The 21,238-nt window shown below is 38.1% G+C and overlaps 1 protein-coding gene across 4 annotated transcripts; it reads left to right on the top strand.

Annotated features, from left to right (window-relative positions):
• Positions 1 to 8,882: 8,882 nt before the first annotated feature.
• LOC131349239 (CD209 antigen-like protein C) lies at positions 8,883 to 20,129 on the top strand. Of its 4 annotated transcripts, none has more exons than XM_058384765.1 (5): positions 8,883 to 9,128; positions 15,474 to 15,710; positions 19,275 to 19,399; positions 19,473 to 19,579; positions 19,680 to 20,129. In XM_058384765.1, the coding sequence occupies exons 1-5, from the start codon at positions 8,936 to 8,938 to the stop codon at positions 19,831 to 19,833; spliced, it is 816 nt and encodes a 271-aa protein (XP_058240748.1). In that variant the 5' UTR covers positions 8,883 to 8,935; the 3' UTR covers positions 19,834 to 20,129. The 4 variants fall into 4 exon arrangements, 3 of the variants coding, with proteins under 3 accessions (XP_058240748.1, XP_058240747.1, XP_058240749.1); XM_058384764.1 differs by having other exon boundaries at positions 15,471 to 15,710; positions 19,680 to 20,128; XM_058384766.1 differs by lacking the exon at positions 19,473 to 19,579 and having other exon boundaries at positions 15,471 to 15,710; positions 19,680 to 19,806.
• The last annotated feature ends 1,109 nt before the right edge of the window (positions 20,130 to 21,238 follow it).

The following is a 21,238-nucleotide window of genomic DNA, read 5'->3' as shown; positions in this document are numbered from 1 at the left end:
TTGGCTGCTCCCTGTTCAGGGTCACCACAGTGGATCATGTATCAGTGGTCTGCATGTATCAGTTTGGCACAGGTTTTTGACACTGAACGCCCTTCCTGACTCACCTCCCCCAATTAATCTGGGCTTGGGACCAGCACTGAGAGTTAACTCTTCAGTGGCTGAGTTAGCTCCCTGCCCGGGAATCAAACCTGGGCCACAGCAATGAGATCACCAGATTCGGTTGCTGGGCCACCAGGAGGCTCACAAGCAACATTTATATATATTTAATATGCAGAATTTTTCTTTTGGGTGTAACTCAGCCATCTCAGACCAGGCTTTTTTTTTTTTTTTTTGGATGCATGGCATATCATTCCTTTCGAAAATGTGAGCATAAAAACTATGTTCACACTTCACCACTTAACTACTGAGTCAGTAAAATAATGCTTTTAGAGTTTTTAGTCTGTAATTTAATACTGGCTTCATGTCATGGTTTTCTCTTAATACCTAACACGATACAAAGGAAAGTTATAACTGATTTGATCAATTCAATAAACACTAAAACTATGATTTAGCTGATTAGACGTTGTTTTCTTAGCTGATTCTCCTAGAAAGGCATTTTAAGAAAAAGGATGATACTGTAAATACTCCACCATGGTCACATTCATGTCACTCTTTATAATTATGTGACAAGACTGTCACTTATAATCAAGGGTGGAAGTAATCTTTTTTTTTTTTTTTTTTATCACTACAATGACAATTCATTCACCTTCAATGGAATTGGTCTTTATAAAATAAAAACAGAGTAATGTATTAAAGTAAGTGCACACACTGATATGAAAAGTCACACGCCGTTGCCACTAGGTGGGAATACACCATGAATGGGTGTCACAGGGCACAATGAACACATTTTAGTACTTTACTTTTTTTAAATACAAATTTAATCACGGATGATGGTTTTTGAATGTTTACACTGACACATGGATTATATATAGCAGAATATTGGTGAGTCAATAAATTGACCATATTATTTTCATAAAAAAGGCACTGAGAATGAACTACTTTTGAGAATGAAAAGCTGTTGACTTCTGAACTACTGAAAACCTGTCTATCTATTGAAATGCCCACTTCCCCTTTCCAGTGTTGTCTGGGACAGATCCTTGACAGGACTGTTAAACAACAGGGCTGTTGCAGAGTTGTGTCAGATTCTTGCATGTCCTGCAAGCTGGCATCATCTATGGATCAGTTTGATCAGTAAATGAATAGGAGAGCGTCTAGACAGGAGCAGATGAGGCCTTGGTTGAGTCACCGCAGAGGTCAGGGCCACTGGATGGTAATTGTTTAACTCAGACTGTATCAGGGACAGTTTGAATACAGTGGTCATCATGACTAGGTTTCTAGAAGCCTCCCAGGGATGCAGTCAGGGATACCACTGCCTGCCTATTGTTCACTCACTTTCAAGTCCTCCTCGTGGCATGTACTGAGACAGTGGAGCTGGGAGGTGGGAGCTATGGAAAGCCATAAGGGTTAGAATTAAGATGCAGTTTTGTATTTAATCAAAATAAATGTCTGAATTGACTTAATGTGACTTTAGTATGTGTATTATTTATAGTTTTAGAAAACAGTAGTCTTCCTGCCTATTTTATTTATTTATTTATTTATTTATTTATTTATTTATTTATTTATTTATTTTTGTAAAAAAAAGAAATACATGTGTACTTATAACTGGGGCTGAACTGTAAAAAGAAATGCACTTTTACAGAATTTTTACTGTTAATTTTTACAGATTTTTCCTGTATTTTTGAAATACACAGAATGTTATTAATTTTACAAAAATATATTGTGAATTTACATGTCTAAGGTAAAATATCAGCTACAAAGTTTGTAACTGTGAATAACAATGAAATTTCCATTTTTTAAAGACATTTTTGTTCTTTTGACACAAAAGGACTGTTAAAATACATTTTGAATGTATCAATTTCGCAAATATTTATTTTTTATTTAACAGAAAAAATGTTAAATTCTAGTTGTATACCTGGAATACATTTTTTTTTTTTAATAAGATACAATTAGTGACAATTAACAATAAAAAATAATGGTTCTATAATTTTACATAGATTTGTTTCGTATTTGACAGGCATCTTGTATTATTATATGTAGATGTTTTCACAACAAAATGTTGAATAAATGTAGTTTTATTAGTGTATAATGTCTAATCTGCTTATGAATCTCGAAATCTATGCACTGCTTTCTACCTGCATTAACCAAAATCATTTAAATATGTATGAAACACAGTTTGCGGAGGACATGGATGCATCAAAATAAACGCAATCTAAAAATCGGAACATTATTTAATATACTTTCTGTCAGGTGACATCATTCCTATCACAGCAAACCCACCTATCACCTGATAGAGGTCAAAAACCGGATTATCAGGAGCTCTGCTGCTGTCCTAAACTCAGCTTTGAACAATAATGGCAGCGCTCGGGGGGAGGAGTTTTCAATGGAAAGCACGGGCGATGGGAATAACTACATGGTATGCAGGAAAGAGGTAACGGGACATTACTTACAGAAGTGACATTCTAAAAGTTTTGATATTTTGGAAGAGAACATGGGGATTGAATAACCAGCAGTGGAGGCTACTTTAGTGGAGGAAAATATTTAAACGCGGAACATTCTGAAATTGTTGTTTGGAAAATAGCAGTGGCAAACTTCGTGGGAGGAAAAGCAAACAACTACGGTGGCTTAGTGGTTAGCACGTTCACCTCCAGTGTCCTTGGTTCGAGTCTCACTCCCGCACTCTGTGTGTGTGTGTGTGTGTGTGTGTGTGTGTGTGTGGTATCTATTAAAGCATTACTGTTAGATTAGATGGTTTTCTGCAAACTAATGTAGATCCTACTAGGAAAGCTGGAGATCCTACTAGAAAAGCTGCACATTGTGGGGTCTCAAGATATAAAAAAAAATAGAACCTAAAAATCTGAGTTACAGTCAGAATAATAAAACTTCCATGAGGGGTTCCATGAAATGTATTTCACATCATCAATGGTTGCAAAAAAATATGTGGACATGTGTTACAGATTGAAAGAGTAATTCTAGGTTTTAAATATTTAAATGAACTAAAAGTGTGTTTATTCCTCTTCTAGGACTCAGCACTAGAGAGGTCAGATGTTACAGATTGACTGCAGTTTGTGCGGTGCTGTTTGTTCTCCTGCTGTCTGCCATCACAGTGCTGTGGGTCAAACTGGTTACAGAGCGCAACCTAAGTAAGCAGTTAGAGCAGGAGAGAGATGAACTTCAGAACCTAAACAAGCAGATAAGGCAGGAGAGAAACAAAACTCTGAAAATGCCAGATGCTTTTGGTGAGCAAATATTGAAAGCTGCATATAAAATGTTCATATTAGAGCAAACGTTACTCAGGAATGTTCAACTCAATTTTGATACATTTCACTATTTACAGACTGGCATTATTTTTATTTAGTACAGTAATACCTTGACTTATGAGTTTAATTCGTTCTGTGACTGAGCTTGTAACTCAGTTTGCTCGTATATCAAATTAAATTTCTCCATTAAAATGAATTGAAATGCTATTAATCCGTTTCAGCCCCCCAAAAACCACACCCATTTTTTTGTGACGTATTTTTAAATACGAAAAATGTACTTTATAAATAACAAATAATGTATAGAAAGCTTCATGGAATGGGTTTTCATGGCCGAGCAGCTGCATCCAAGCCTTCCATTACCAAGTGCAGTGCAAAGTGCCAGATGCAGTAGTGTAATGCATGCCGCCACTGGACGCTAGAGTAGTGAAGACGTTCTCTCTGGAGTGAGGAATCACGCTTCTCTGTCTGGCAATCTGACGGAGGAGTCTGGTTTTGGCGATTGCCAGGTGAACTGTACTTAACCGATACCTGCACCTATACCTTTGGGATAAATTAGCGTAGAGTGCTAGCCAGACCTTCTCATCCAACATCATTGCCCCACCTCAAAAATGACTTTCTAGAGACGTGGTCAAAAAGTCCTATAAACACACTCCTAAACCTTGTAGAAAGCCTTCCCAGAAGAGTTGAAGCTGATGTAGCTGCAAAGGGCGGGCCAAATCCATATTAAACCATTCAGATTAAAAATGGGATGTCATTAAAGTTCATGTGTATGTAGATGCAGATGTTCCAAAGCTTTTTGCAATATAGCGTATATAATCAGCTGTACCATTCGATTAGTAAGCTGTGATGGTGTAACCCTCACTTCCCCCTTGCCAGAGTAATCCAGAGCAACATTTTTTAACATATTTAAAAGAACTCACTACCTGAGATGAGTTATGACCCTCTACATTGTCCTGCTCGCAGTTTCACATTATATAAACTCCTCCAGCTAAGCATACATGCTTGAAGTGTGATGTTTGTTTGTTTGTTTGTTTACATTCATGTTTATTGCATTACTATTTTGTTTGATTGTCATTCCTGATTGTTCAAACCTTCACTGGCAATAAATTCTTTTTCAAATGAAATCTGTGAATAAAGAATTATTTGGAGTATTTAAAGAACAATTTTCTTTATATATATATTTTATTCAAGTAACAATTTTTTAAAAAAAACATGCTCCTGTTATCAGATGGATAAGTGATAACAGAAAACCATTTATTCTCTGATTATTATCTGGTAAAAGTCACTTACAGTCACAAGTTGTTCTTGTAATACAGTAATACATAATCTCATTTCCAACAATTCACTCAAATTTAATCATTTACTTCGGTATTAGCACATATTTTTTAACACTTAAGTGGTATAAATGGGCTATCTGGGCTATTTTTATTTTATTAAAGACCTGCACATATTATGTAGATCCTAAAATTCATTGATTTGTCCCTTTATCCCTAAATTTTATCTACACAACAGTGATCATCAGGAAAATCATTTATTTACGTATGTAAATACGTTTACAGTACAAATAGTTAAAGATGCAGAAAAATTAGCTGTTAAAAATCTGTAATGTATGTTATGAGGACAACTAAATCTATTTATACATATATTTAAAACGATAAATGAATTACTGTATTTTGTTTTTTGTTTTTTTTTACAATTACCTCAAATACTCGAATCCATACCACAGATGGATTTCATGTCATCCAAAAGTAGGAAACAAAGGCAGGAAGTGATACACAGTAGGAGTGACATGCTTTAGAACAGTTTTTGCTGTGTTGACTGAAAGAGTCTGTCATACAATGGACATGAGAGGACAGAGTGTTGGTTTTCAGGATGTTTTCTTTGATTATTTTCCTATAACAGGACACATCATCATATTTTATTTCTATAATAATGTAAGCTATTTGCTCTGAGCCCTCTGCTGGTCATAGTTTACAAGGTATCACTGGAGTGTGTGTGCATGCAGGGGTGTATGCATGCGTGTGTACCTAGGTGTTCGGTGAGTGGCCTCTCAAAAAGGAAACTCTTTGGGTCTGATCTTGCCTTGTGGAGGCCACCGTCATGTGACACTGAGTTTAAGGGTCTGTTTCATTGGTTGTTAACTACAAATAAGCCCAAAGTTGAACAATCAGCATCAGAAAAAAAAAATTAAATATAGCAAATAAACCGCAGAATGAACATGATTTAAAGAAGTCTAGCATAAAGAGAGGAGATACCAAGGTGACACCGTCTGATAACATACAGACAAATTAACATTCCACATTAACAGATCATCCACAACCTCACATACAGAACCAGAACCTGTAAAGACTAATGAAATCTCATTCAACACTGCAGTGAAAAGACAGAGACGGTACAGAGATGTGCTGAAAGTGATCAAATAATTTTTGGGGTTTTTGACCTGTGTTGAGAATAGAGCAAAGACATATATATTCAGCAACACCACATACAGGACAGTCAATGAGAGCTGCAGTGCACCTGGGCAGAACCTCCACAGACTGAAGGCCCTTCAGGGAAGACAGCAACAGAGATGACTAGAAGTGTTTATGCAAACTCAGGAATTTCAGCAGACAACAGATCAGCTGGCTCAGTGAAGGCATCTATGCAAATGACGTTCCGGGGCTCAAGTGACCAGAAGCCATGAGAGAAATAAGACCTCCAGTACACACACGCACACCGTCATGGTGTGCAGGGCCGCAACAGCTTGGCCTGCTGCCATGTAGGCCTTCCCCACAAGGGCTAAAGTGACTCTACATGGCTTAGAAGGGAGCACAGGCTTCCTCCATGCCAGCCATGTAGAGGTGCGATAGCTCGCAAGCATCTCCTCAGCCCTGAGCATGGCTGCATACCCATGATTTTCAAGCCCAACAATGGCCGAATAATTAGAGGAAGCTGTGGAAAAAAGGCATGCCAAAGATTCCCCCAGGGCTTTGATACCTCAACATGGGGGTTGGGAAAATGGCAGCTCCCGAAACCGAAGTGGGGATATTGGAGTCGGGGAGAGGACAAGAGAAAGGGAAGGACCTGTCACTTGTTTCGCTTCCGCCAACTCAACCTGCAAACCCCATGATCAAGCAGCCAAGCGGGCTCCCTTGAGAGCCGACCGGGCATGCTCTTCTCCCAAACAAACAATACAAAGAGCATGTGTGTCATGCTCTGTGATAAAACGGGGGCGCACATCTCTTAAAATACTTTCTCATCATAATATTTCTTTTTTCCCCTTAGTCTAGACAGACAGGACAAACAATAGACACAACATACACAGAGCACTTCCTGAAGACAAAGAAGCTGGAGTAATGTGACATAGATGCCCTTATATGGACTTATTGGTGCGCAATCCCTTTGTCACGAGTCCTATCCGAGCCTTTAATTTGGTGTATGCACACAGAGCTTCAGACACAACTTTCTCAATGAAGCGTTGCCATAGCATCAGTCATGATGCAGTATTATGTTCCCTCAAAAGGGAGCTTCATAACTTTACTGATAAATCATTTTGAGTGAAAGCTACAATAAACATATCCTACCATGTGTGTGTGCCCTGAAGTGCTTGGATTATATAGCAGATAAGTGATGAGTCAGTAAACTGACCATATTATTAGTATAAGTCAGGCACTGAGAATGAAACACTGTTGAGAATAAAAAGCTGTTGAATTCTGAACTACTGAAAACCTGCCTTTCTATTGAACTGCCCAGGTCCTCTTTCCAATGTTTATTTTCTGTGACAGATGCTTGACAGAAATCTTAAACCACAGGGCCTTTGTTTCAGTTTTAATCTTATTGACAAAATGGTTTTAATAATGGGAGTAAAAAATACTATCTATATATTAGTTAATATTTGTTAATGCCAGGTTTTATATATTGTATCAGTAACCATAAGAACTCTTCCCCAGCAAGAAAATAGTAGTAGTATCGAAGTAGTAAATTGAACTATTGAATTATTTTAACCCCAGTGATGGACAACTTCTACACCTCAGGCAGCACCTTCTCATGGGAAGTGGGGGCCGATTTGCTGGACCGCTCCTGAGGTTGAACACAGTGTTCCGGTGTTGTCTGTTGTTGTATGGTTGATTCTAGGTTTTAAAGAGTGATTCTAGGTTTTAAATATATAAATTAACTAAAAGTGTGTTTAATCCTCTTCTAGGACTGAGCACTGCAGAGGTCAGATTTTGTTTTAGAAAATTATAGTTTAATCATAGAGTAACATTTAGTGTTTTGGAAGATCAATGATCTTGCTCTTGTTATCAGTTGGATAAGTGATTAAAGAAAACCATTGCTCTGTGATTATTACTTGGTAAAACTGACTTACAGTCACAAGTTGTTCTAGTAATATGTACCAATCATATTTTTTACTCTAGATCCAATCAATAAAAACAATCATAACATTTCAACTCAAATAATAACAGTTCACTCAAAATTAAGGTTTTTACTTCAGGATTAGCACATATTTTAACACATTTAATCTAGAAGAAAGAAAGAAAGAAAGAAAGAAAGAAAGAAAGAAAGAAAGAAAGAAAGAAAGAAAGAAAGAAAGAAAGAAAGAAAGGATTGTCATAAGAAAAATATAGCAAAGGAGTCAGTCTGCTTGGCGGCTGCTAAACTAAACTCATTAGCTGATTCATTACCAAACCTCAAACTATGTCTCTGAAACGATTTAAAAATTAAAAATAAATAAATAAATAAGCATTCAAAAAGACATTTATAGTACAAATAGTTAAAGAGGCAGAATAATTAGTTATGTAAAAATCTGTAATCTGCGTTATGAAGATAATTGAATCTACATAGATAAAAAGCTATAAATAAAATACTGTATTATTTCACAGTTACATCAAATAACTTCTGATTAATCTATGATTTATGATAGATACTATATGTTATATACATTATATATTTTACCTCATCACACACTTTATCTTACTTTCTTACATTTTCAGATGTAAAAAAAAATGAGTTTGTAGGTCATGTTTCTGTCTTCTGTCTCCGGTTTGACATTTACACTCTCGAAGACTTGAGAACCAACTTCTCTACGTGCTTTCTTAAACATGATTATATCATCAGTTCATATCATCATATCATCAAAGACATGTGTAACCCAGCATTTTTATTATGTAATTATGATTTTGTTAGTTATTGGGGCTATAGATAAAAATAAATAAGGGAAGTGACTATTGCATGGCAGCAGTTCAGGAGTCATCTCCAGAATGAACTTAAGCATCAGAGAAAGTCAGTAAAGTGTTGTTGTTTTTTTGTTTTGTTTTGTTTTTTAAGTGTTAAGTATTTAAAAAAAAAAAAAAAATGTTAAAGGAAAGGACTACATAAAATATATAAAATGTGTATATTTTATTATAACACCAAAATACCAAACATTTAAAGAAAATCTTTGTCATTATGCCACATGAGGGTTTAACCAAAACTAATGTGTGCAATTCTGCTTGAAGATTTCCTCATTTAACAGCATTACACAAGCATCATTTCCTAATTCATCGACCACAATAAGTCACCCGTGTCTTTACAGCCTACACACATAAAGCAGAGTTTGATGGATGCAAACAGTGGCAATGTACTTGAGATCAGAGATGTCTGAGATTTCTGATTACATGAACTACAGTGAGAAAGGAGGAGAGTGCGTAGAAATGGTGGTGGACATCTACGACAGCGTGGACGCTGTTAAAGATCATAAACCTAATGCAGAGACAGAAGCAGTGGATGTAAAGAGCATAAAGAATGAACCCACAGGTAGGTTTCAAATCATGTATCTCATAGCAATAAGAGAATAAGTAAGACAATAAGTAAGAGAGAGAATAAGTAAGAAATGAAACACTAGGGTTGGAAACGTTTTCTGTTCAGCCTGAGTCTGTGAATGAATATTATAGCAGGGTGCTTGTAATTGGTTCGAAGGTGGAATGATGATTCAGTCACAAGGATTTGTAAGGTAGATGGTCCATATAATCTTAGAGTGAACACAGTGATTAAAAACATGTCGGTATTAAGCAAATGTTAACAAAATGTCTAATTGTTTGGCGATATGGTGAGGTTTTCCATGAGGAGTCATTTCTAGATCATCTTTTTGGAAGGATTCTCCAGTGTCACAATCATACATAAAACTGCAACTTTAAGTTGCGACAATCTCAGGGTCACTGTTTTTCACCTTAAGTGTTGATACAAGCAAATAAAAGTTACAATACGAGTAAGTAAGCTAGGTAAATATGAAAATATAAAACAATTCACCTTCATCACAGTGTCTACTGTGTGATGTTACAAAATAACCACCTCACAAGAAAAAGCAGAAGTACGATAAAGTCCTGAATTGCTTAAGACAGATATCTGGCATTAAAATGAGGAAGATAAATAAACGCGTGTTACTTTAATCTCCTTCTTTGCTCAAGATCATGCCCTCACCAGAGATGAGAATGACTAATATTGCCTAATGACTAATGAGCCTCTGACATAAATTATAAGAATGTGAGGAAATATAAAAGACACAAGATGTAATTTACAAAATCACAAAATCACAAACAGTGAAAAATGTAAGAAACAAAATAATGTGCATGTTATAAAGTCTCTGGTGTTTTTTTGCATTGTGTGTGTATGTGTACGGTATGAAGGATAGGGGTAGTTAAATCTCAGTATCAGAGGGTAATCTGTGTCTGCAGATGATGGATGTCGTTCACTAGCCTGATGGGATAAAACTTTTTTTTAGTCTTGATGTTCTGACTTTAACATGCCAAAGGTGCTTTCTTGGGTTCTGGTGGCTGAGGAAACCAGAGAAGTGCACTGATGTTCGATGAACCTGGTTTGAGACGATGTGTGCTTTGTAACATGGTACTTTATCATGCGTCTCATTATAAGATTAGCAAAATGTAGACATATTCTAATAATGATAAGTTTGTTTCATTCAGATATTGCTCAACTGTGCCCCAGTGAGTGCTAAGAAAACTTTATCCACACTATTACACCACCAGCAGCAGCCCGAACTGTTCACACAGGGCAGTTTTGGGTCACGAATACGGATAAGGAGAAAAACAGATTAAAAAAACAGTAGCTGCAGAAAGAATATCTCACTGGGGATCTATTATGAGTCCATGTTGTGCTGTTAACATTCATTTTCTTTTAATGTAGGTGTATTGTTACAGGATTTATGTAGTTATCACATGTCTGTTAGAGGAATTTAATTGGGTTCATTTTCTGCATAAAATATGATTAGATATGGTTGATTTTAAAGGCAGCGTCAATGAGATTTTTAATCATAATGTTTCTGTTGAAGGCTAGAACATAGCTCTGGAAGTGCATCTACCAAATGCTGGACATGGAAAAATCAAAACTGACCCATGACTCTATTTTCATTACTCAAATAAAATAAAATAAGTGTGCATCTGTTTTCATTCATCGCTAAGAGAAACTGCATGGAGCAGAAATTACAGACTGACTGCACTGTGTGTTGTGTTGCTGTGTGTTCTCCTGCTGACTGCCGTCACAGTGCTATAGATTAAATACAACAACATGAATAGAGAAAAAGACCAATTACAGACAAGTTACAACAACCTGATTAAAGAGAGAGACCAGTTACAGTTAGAGAGAGATCAATATCGCCAAGAACTCTGCACAGTGTTCTTTTAAACCTGGGTAGGTGAATACTGCGTTTAAGTGAAATGCTGAAAACTATTTTTTATCTACAAATTATATTTCATTCATTTTTAACTCAAGACACTACACATGAATAGGGAATAGTAGCAAATAGTACCAAATAATTTATTAGCTATTTACAAATAAATTAAAGATTCCAAAGTTAATCCTTACCAGTTGCTTGCTCATACAGTTTATGTTTAAGCAATATTTTTGTTTTGTTTTCTTTAGTTGTTTTTTGTGCCTTTTTTATTATTTTTTTTATTACTTATTTGTTTACATTTTAAAGTTGCTTTTGTGAGAAATACTTTTTACAAAATATTTTTATGGAAAAGTATTGTTTAATCAAGAAAATGCCCTACAATTTTAGAAAAAATAATAGAAAAATATCGAAAAAATATTTTATATCAATTTTCAGCTTAAAAGCCAACATGGCTGACATCACAGGGCCAGTTTACGCAGAACACCACTATATATCAGTCATTCAATAAACAGTAATCGACATAAAATTTATATTTACCGCTCGTTGACAACAGTTTTGTTGTTGTTGTTTTTTCACATTAAAAATTAAGTGTGATTAATCAATTTAATACTTTTATTAGCAACTTTTAAGAAAAATGATTAATGCAGTTAAAAAAAATCTTAACATATTATTGGCATTAAAAAAAAAACCAAATAATTAATTTCTGTGTTGTGTTGTGTAGCCTCGATTTGCAATAGAAAGAGTTTTTAAACATGTGGAAAGTGAATGAAAGCAACACAAGTGCTGTCATGAAACAAAGTGTCAAACAGTCTCTGAAGCATTTCATTATGTTATTGAATGAGTACATCAATATTTGTGTAAATACTCTATTCAAGGATGGAGATTTTTCAGCAAGAGCATTTACAACATTTCTACTAAAAGAAAGAGCTGGGATGAGAGCAGACAGGACTGCATAAAGAAGGGAGCAGATCTTGTGGTCATAAACAGCAGATAGGAACAGGTGAGAGAGAGAGAGAGAGAGAGAGAGAGAGAGAGAGAGAGAATAAGTAACTATATTCATGTTATGCTGTGTGTCACGGTACTCACAGGTCCAGACCACCAGAGGGAGCCCTTGCCTTAATACTGACTGTGCACATATGGTTTCCTGTTTCCTGTTTCTAGGACTTTTAAGCAGCATGCTCCCTCTGATCCAATGTGAAGCATTGTTTCCCTGTGTCACATGCCAAGCCTTGCTGTTACTAGTCTTTCTGATTGATATATATGTATGATCTTTGCCTGTTTTCCTGATTCTATGGTTCCCGGTTTCCGTTTTTGTTTTGGTCACTTAGTTATTGCCTTTCCGGTTTTTGATCCTTTGCCTGCCTCACCGTTACCGATTCCTCAGCGTCCCTGGTCCCACATATCCATTGACTTCCTCACAGACCTCTCAGTATCTCACAGGTTCACCACCATCATGGTTATCATTGATCGCTTCTCTAAATGCTGCAGATTAGTCCCAATGAAAAGGCTCCCCACTTCCATGGAAACCACACAGGCTGTGTGTCAATATGTGTTCCGCACTTACAGTCTGCCAGAGGACATCGTGTCTGACCGGGGAACCCAGTTCACGCCTCGTGTTTGGCTCGAGTTCTACTGCCAGCTAGGCATCAGCGTCAGCCTGAGTTCTGGTTACCATCCACAGTCTAATGGTCAAGTGGAACATCTCAACCAAGAACTGGGGAGGTTTCTTTGGACCTACTTCAGCCGTGAACAGCAAAGGTGGAGTGAGTTCCTACCCTGGGCCAAATACACTGGGCGGCTCGGGGGTTCTGTCACAGTACTCACAGGTCCAGACCACCAGAGGGAGCCCTCGCCTGAATACTGACTGTGCACATGTCGTTTCCTGTTTCCTGTTTCTAGGACTTTTAAGCAGCATGCTCCCTCTGATCCAACGTGAAGCATTGTTTCCCTGTGTCACGTGCCAAGCCTTGCTGTTACTAGCCTTTCTGATTGATGCATGTGTATGATCCTTGCCTGTTTTCCTGATTCTGCGGTTCCTGTTTTCCGTTTTTGTTTTGGTCGCTTAGTTATTGCTTTTCCGGTTTTGATCCTTTGCCTGCCTCACCGTTACTGATTCAGCCTGCTGATTTCAATAAAGATCCGCATATGGAATCTACCTCTCCTGTGTCCAGCGAGTCCTTACACTGTGACAATTACAGGAGTTTGTCAATAAAGGTTTTGGCGATACTGAAGCTTGGATTGGTCTGACTGACAGTCACAGAGGAGGAATTTAAATGAGTGGATGATTCACCACTGACCACTGCGTAAGACATCAGTGAACTGAAATTTACCCATGAAGCAGTTATTCTATCAGTCTGAATCTTCAGATGTGAATTAACATTCTGACATTCTGACTCTCTCTGTGTTTTCAGGTTCTGGTGAAATGGAGATCCAAATGATTTTAATAATGAAGACTGTGCTATAACAAACTACAAACATGCCAACTATAATATCTCAACCTGGGCTGATTATCCCTGTAGCTATGTAGTAGCTGGGATTTGTGAGATGAAAATATTTAACTGAGCACCTGGGATTCAGTCTTGAATGTAGCTTGAATGATTCTGTATAACAGCTTTTACAACTTCTGTAAATTTAAAAAAAGTGGCTTAAACTTAATTCTATATTTAAATACATCCTGGTTTCGGATTTACGAAGAGCTGGATTGACAAGCCATGCTTTGAAGAAGAAGAGCAAGTCTGTGAAAAGAAAAGTACTTTCATTTTAGAAACTTGAATAAACGTCTTACAAATGAAACACTGCCTACTTCTACATTACTCTACCTGTGTCTTGGTCTCTATTATTATTTTTAACCAGTGGCCACATGACCATAACAACCACATTTCAGGAAGAGAGAATAAATGAGTACAGTAGTTACCAGTTTTACGTCGTTTTGACTTATGTCGATTCTGACTATACATCGCTCATCCTTAAATATTAAATTGAAAAATTAAATCCAATTTACGGCGCTTTACACAACCTTACGTCGGTCCCTCCATCACATAGTAACAATGAAAAATGGCTAATAAAACCAAACTGAACCAAATTCTTTTTATAAAATAAGAAAATACATATATTCAGTCATAGTGTCATTATAGGGTACACAACATATACAGCAGTTTATAGGGGCATTTCTGACTTACAGTGAAAATCGACTTGGAACCAATTAATGACATAGGGTGGGGTATGACTGTATCTATATTCATGTGCTGTTACATATTCATTTCATTCATAACTAAAAATTTTGGCAGTAATGAAGCTTGGATTGGAGTGATTGACAGTAACACAGAGAAGGAATTTAAATGGGTGGATGGTTCATCATTGACTACTAAGTAAGACATCAGTGAACTGAAATTGGAAAGTGTCCTCCACAACCAAATGGTTGTATGACATAGAGTCTCTCATTAAAGGTTTCTGGTCTGGAAGCAGGCAGAGAGTTAGGGGCTGGATTTTCAGGGATGGACAAATGTGGCAGGCTGTGAGACAGGACTTGGAGTAGTATGGGATACCATGCCTGGGACTGGCATGCCAGTTTTTCTCGGTTTTTAACGGATGTTTTCGGGAGATGCCGTAAACAAGCATGTAAAATATTACTAGTCCTAGAAACATGGTTCCAATGTTAAAATGTTGCCCATGTTATGCTTAAGTGTGCTATTACTTTTCATGCTGATAAGTATTATAGTTTAGTTTATATGGATTTTTAAATGTATTTTTCAAGGACTTCAGACCGCTACTGTGTGTGTGATGTCAGCTAGAGTGAGGGAAGAGATTTTTTTAAGGACACATCATCTTTAAACTGTTCCTACAGCTTGAATTCTTACTCTACAGCCACATAAACTACCTTAAACTTTTTAAACTGTGACTTTTGCTTTTAAATATTATTTTAGCATGTCTTGCAATAGTTTAAGCAACATATTCGCAATCACACTCACATTTTCTTCTGGAAATGCAACATTCTAGTTTATCTTTATGATGGTTCTTAGGTAACATAAAACAGATCACAAAAAAGATGTTACTCAAAACACACCAGGAGGTCACTAACAAAAGTTTTAATAAATAAGAAAAAGAAGAAATACTATAAAGAAGTATTAAATTGCATGAAGGATTTAATCTGCCATTTAAACAGAAGCGGGAGATTGGAATGGGGAAGAAAAAGACAATATTTTAATCTCGTAGTTGATAGTGATCATACAATCTCAAACACAGCCAGGTGTTTTGGATTCAATTTGTACAGTGTGACAAGTTTGCAGAAATCTTGATGTCCAAATCAATCAGATTATTAATATGTAGCCTGTAAGTCTGAGCTGTAAGTCACTCTGGATAAAGGTATCAAATGTAAATAAATTGTAAGTAAACTGACAAAAGGAATACCACTGTTTTGATTGTTTAAAGAATATAGGTAACATAATTGTTAATCTGTGTTCATTCATCTTTAGAAGGAGGCCCTGCAGTGGGCAGATCTTACAGATTGACTGCAGTGTGTGTTGTGTTGCTGTGTGTTCTCCTGCTGACTGCCGTCACAGTGCTGTGGATCAAATACAGCAACCTGAATAGAGAAAAAGACCAGTTACAGACAAGTTACAACAACCTAACTGAAGAGAGAGACCAGTTACAGTTAGAGAGAGATCAGTACCACCAAGAACTCTCTATACTGCACAGTGTTCTTTTAAACCTGGGTAGGTGAATACTGTGTTTACGTGAAATGTTGAAAACTATTTTTCATATATGAATTATATTTCATTCATTTTTAACTCGACACTACACGTGACTATGGAATAATACCAAATAGTACCAAATAATCAATTAACTAATTACGAATAAATTAAAGATTTCACAGTTAATCCTTACCAGTTGGTTGTTTTTGCAATATTTTTTTTACTTTGTTTTGTTGTTTTTTGTGATTTTTTTGTTGTTGTTTTTATTTATATTTTTTAAGGTTGCTCTTGTGAGAAATCATTTTTGTAAAATATGTTCCTGGAAAATTATTGTTGATCAAGAAAATGCCCTAAAATGTTAGAAAGAATAGATATTTTATGTCAATTTTCAGCTTAAAAGTTAATGTGGATGACATCATAGGGCCAGATTAGGCAGAACACCATAACTCACCATATATCAGCCATTCAATAAATGATATCTATCTTCATAAAGTTCACATTCACAGCTCAATACATTTAATATTTGATTCAGTTGCCGTTCTAGTTCCTTCTGATGTGCAATTATGGAGAAGCTCCCTCACTACCAAATGTACTTCCATAGTTCCCTTTCGAGGGAACTCAAGGCTACTCATGACTGATGCTATGGGAACGCTTTGTTGAGGAAGTTGTGTCTGAAGCTCAATTTATTGGGTCGGATAGGACATCTGACAGAGGAATATGCGCAAGCATGTCCATATAAGGGCATCTATGTTACACACCACAGAACAGGTATGGCATCGAAGAATTTTAAGAGGTGTGTGCATCCATGCCCCAGTTGTATCACATTGCATGGTTTGTTTGGGAGAAGAGCATGCCCGGTCAGCTCTCGAGGGAGCCTGTTGCGTGCATTGTGAGATTCCCTCCTCACAAGCTCCGATCCTGCTTGGCTTTATTTTTTTGGCTTTATTTTTTATTTTTAGCTCCTGCGCCTCCTGGCTCAGGTCCGGCGGCGCGGCGGCTTAGATCATGAGGTTCACAGGTGGAGTTAGCAGAAGTGGAACAAGAGACGGGTCCTTCCCTTTCTCTTCTCCTCTCCCCTGACTCTGATATCCACATTTCGGCTTCGGGATCACGTGCTGCGATTTCTCCCGACACGGAAGTGGATATTTTATTGTCTGCATCAGGCTCTGAGGAGCTCGACGTGGGCGATGAGGGGAATTCCTTGACTGTGGCAAGGGAGTTAGCCCTGAGGCAGTCTCTGAGCGGCGTCGAGCCACAGATCTTGCGCTCCATGCCACGAAGCAGGCAACCTGCACCATAGGCCATTCTATGGCTGCGCTAGTTGCCACAAAGAGGAACTTGTGGCTTAATTTATCAGGGATCAAGGACAAAGACAAGTCCTTTCTCCTAGACACCCAAATTTTGCCTCAGGGCCTGTTCAGCGATCAGCACCAAGAGGTGAAGCACCAGTCGGCAGCGTTTAAGGAATTTATCCCTACCCTCACTGCAGCAAGCAGCCACACCTGCCCCCCTCACTGTTTCAGGGTGCTGGGGAGGTCAGCACAAGGTTGACACCTCTTTCAGGTCTCCAGGGTCCTAGATACCATAGGGAAAGGGTACAGGATCCAGTTCTCCACCTGTCATCCTGCATTTCAGGTAGTGTTGCCCACAGTCGTCGGCACACACCAAACTACATTCTTCCAGGAGGAACTTCTCTCTTTTCTGACAAAAGGGGCCATAGAACAGGTTCCCCTTCCAGACTGAGAGCTTTTACAGCCAGTATTTTGTCATTCCCAAGAAAGACCGGGGGCTGCGTCCAATTTTGGACCTGTAATCTCCTAACTGTGCATTAAAGACATTCAAGTTCACGATGCTTACTCTCAAACTTATCGCATTGCAGATTAGGTACAAGGAATGGTTTGTGACGATAGACCTCAAGGATGCCTAATTTCATATAGATATTTGGACAGAACACAGTAAGGTATCATATAGGTATTGCAAACCACAACCTTGTCCTCGGGGCCTCCTTGGGTAGGCACCATCTGGTCTCTCGTTTTCTGCATGGTACCAGGCAGCTGAGGCCTTCCTGCAGACCAAACCTCCCCACCTGGGATCTTTCAGGTGGTCCTGGAGGGGCTGCTGGAAGCCCCCTTTGAGCCCATGGAGTCAGCCTCGGAGACGTTTCTGACCCTTAAAAAGTTTCTGACCCTTAAAACCGCTCTGCTCTTAGCTGCTCTAAGTCTCCGTTAGAAGGGTAGGAGATCTGCAGGCTCTATCGGTCACCCCGATTTGCCCCTGACATCTCCAAGGCTATCTTGCTCCCCAGGGTGGGATATGTCCCAAAGGTGCACAGGATGGCCAGTCACCCGGACATCCTGCAGGCCTTCTGTCCTCCACCCCATGAATTGGCAGAACAGGAGAGGCTGCACTTGCTAGCTTGAGAACTTATGTCCACCACTCAAGCTCGTGTCCTCCTCCTTGTTTGTCTGCTTTGGGAGCCAGAAGAAGGGTAATCTGGTCTAAAAGCAGCGCTTGGCACACTGGGTGGTAGAGGCCATTACCCAGGCCTACGAGGCACATGACATTGCTTCGCCTCTAGGGGTCAGGGCTCACTCCACTAGGGGTATCGCCTCATCTAGTGCCTTGGCTAGGGGTGTTCCCCTCCAGGAAATTTGTGCTGCAGCAGGCTGGTCTGCTCTGCACACCTTCATCAGGGTCTATAACCTGGACCTGGACCCCTCTCCAGGGTCCCAGGTCATTCAGAGCTGATTGGTGTCCTCTACTTGTGTTCTCTCGTGGCCCTGGGGGACAGACATTGACCAGTGTGTGGTAACGTGGGTATTGACGTTCCCATAGCATCAGTTTTAACTCAGCGTTGAGTTCTCTTGAAAGGGAACTACACAAGGTAACGTATGTAACCCGGTTCCCTGAAAAGGGAACAAGACGATGCATTGTTGGCCACACCCCAGGCATCCGTTCGTGCTTCCTTCAGACAAATGGAAGCTGGAGGGATGTGACGTAGATGCTCTTATATGGACATGCTGACACGATGTACTCTGTCATGTGTCCTATCCAAGCCAATAATTTGGCGTGTGCACTACTACAAAGCATTCCCATAGCGTCAGTCATGACGAAGCGTCTGGTTCAGGGAACCAGATTACATACGTAACCTGGTGTAGTTTTATTTATTGCAAGATAAGAACTACAGCAAGTAATTATAGTGGACAAGAATCATAATAATGTAATTTAATACTTTTGTGTGGTTTTTAAGTTATAGTTTGCAATTTTATTTAAACCTGACAACCCTGGTTAATGATATGAGCTCTTTTGTGTACATTTAATTGAATTTGACACTTCTGTTAGTCACATTTAAAAAAAAAAAATGTATTAATGCAATTCATAAAAAATCTTATTGACATTTATTTCTATGTTGTCTTGTCTAGCCTGCATTTACAATAGAATGAGTTTTTAAACATGTGGAAAGTTTATAAAAATCAAAAGGAAACCAAGTATTAATAAAGAAATCTAACAATCCCTGAAGCATTATGAAAAATCATTATGTTATTGAATGCGTACATCAATATTTGTGTAAATACTCTATGCTAGGATGGAGATTTTTCAGCATGAGTGTTTACAGCATTTCTACTGAAAGGAAGAGCTGGGATGATAGCAGACAGGACTGCATGAAGAAAGGAGCAGAACTGGTGATCATAAACAGCAGAGAGGAACAGGTGAGAGAGAGAGAGAGAGAGAGAGAGAGAATAAATGAGTATCTATATTCATGTTGTGCTGTTACAATTACAGGAGTTCATCGATAAAAGTTTTGGCGGTACTCAAGCTTGGATTGGTCTGAATGACAAAGTTACAGAGGGGGAATTTAAATGGGTAGATGGGTCATCACTGACCACTAAGTAAGACATCAGTGAACTGAAATTCACCCATGATGCAGGTTTTCTCTGTCTGAAGCTTCAGATGTGAAATAACAGACATTCTGTCTCTCTGTGTTTTCAGGTTCTGGTGGAATGGAGAACCAAATAATTATGAAAATAAAGAGGACTGTGCTATAACAGGCTTTGCAAAGGCTAACTCTAACATCTCGACCTGGGCAGATTTTCCCTGTGACTTTGCTGTAGTTGGGATTTGTGAGATTAAATTATCTAACTGACCACATGGGAGTCAGTCAGTTAAACTGAAAAAAACTAAATGAAATGTCTGTGCTTCTTTTCTATTTATTCTCACAATAGCAACTATCAGGTAGCTTGAAAGATTCTATGTAACAGTCTTGCAACTTCTGTACATTTAAAAAGAGGATTAAACTTAATTCTGTATTTAAATACATCCTGTTTTTGTATTTATGAAGAGCTTGAACAATAGGGCACGATCCGATAAAGCAGAGCGAGTCTGTGAGAAAAGTCCTTTTATGTTATAAACTTATAAAAAAAAATAGAACTTATAAATAAAATACTGCCAATTCTACATTACTGTAATTGTGTCTTGGCCTATTATTTTTAAGCATAACAAACACATTTCTGATTATTTAATGTTTCATACAAATGAAAGTGTGTATTGCTTTAGGTCTTTACTGAATGATTTGGTATACAGGAGAGCTGGAAATGTGTGAAGTGTGCAGCACTGATTACTGGGTCAAAGCTCAGTGAATGATTGCTGAGATTTTGTTGTTTTATCTAAAAGAAAATGACTGTTGATGTAATTTATGGAAGGAGACTCTAGATTTAGTGCATTGTACTGTCTTTGTGAAAGAAAATCTTTAGGACAGAGGACTTTATGATTTCTGGTTTCTCTGTAACATAACAAGCTGCATGGGTCCAGAACCTATTCTTATGACACAAGGATGGAGAATTCACTGTGCATGAGACTTCAGTCAGTCTCACACCACAGAAACATTCATACACATACTTTCACTTCACTTTATACACTCATGCACATAGTCATTCACACATGGAAAAAAAACAAAGAAGCCAGAGAAAACCTCCTGGGCGTCGCTAGGGCATTTTCTACTTAGCCCTCCAATTCTGCAATTCTCCATAAGCTGTACACAAATTCATGATCGCCTCAGTCCCCTTTAAATTTCATATAAAACGGCGGCGGTGTGTGTGTGTGATCAGGAAGACTTGTATTTGGCTTGTTCAGTACTCAAACGTTATACACATCTATGCAATACAGTAGAATGCTGCAATAAGTTAAGCACCCTACCCTGTTAGTCAAACCTTTATTTTATTTTATTTATTTATTTATTTTTTATATGAAAAATCTAGAATCGCCCCAGGACGCCACGGCAGTAGATACTAATCACACAAAGGTAAAACAAAGTAAAAAAAGAAATTTGGCTACAGTGTTTCACACCTCACAAGGAATAGTCAATTTTATTATGGCTACTTTTCTCAAAAAGGACATTCTTGATGACGTATGCAGCAAACTGCAATCTCTGGAGGACGCAGCATCCGAAATGAGATGCAGCAAATATAGAAACAATGAATATGTGCGGTTCGCTGCCTCTGACTCAGACTTTGGAGGCCTCCACATCTGCTTTGTCATGGTGCAGGGCTTAA

Source organism: Hemibagrus wyckioides, linkage group LG29 (assembly GCF_019097595.1).
Source record: "Hemibagrus wyckioides isolate EC202008001 linkage group LG29, SWU_Hwy_1.0, whole genome shotgun sequence".
Lineage (NCBI taxonomy): Eukaryota > Metazoa > Chordata > Actinopteri > Siluriformes > Bagridae > Hemibagrus > Hemibagrus wyckioides.
The sequence above is the reverse complement of the archived record's forward strand: the minus strand, read 5'-3'. Positions and strand labels throughout refer to the sequence as shown.

Bases quoted from the DNA above. Each gene is read 5' to 3' on its own strand.
- LOC131349239 (XM_058384764.1), top strand. From the start codon at position 8,936: ATGCAAACAGTGGCAATGTACTTGAGATCAGAGATGTCTGAGATTTCT. The intron at 15,711-19,274 runs GTAGGTGAATAC...ACTCTATGCTAG, and splicing joins CAGTGTTCTTTTAAACCTGG to GATGGAGATTTTTCAGCATG. The intron at 19,400-19,472 runs GTGAGAGAGAGA...TTACAATTACAG, and splicing joins TAAACAGCAGAGAGGAACAG to GAGTTCATCGATAAAAGTTT.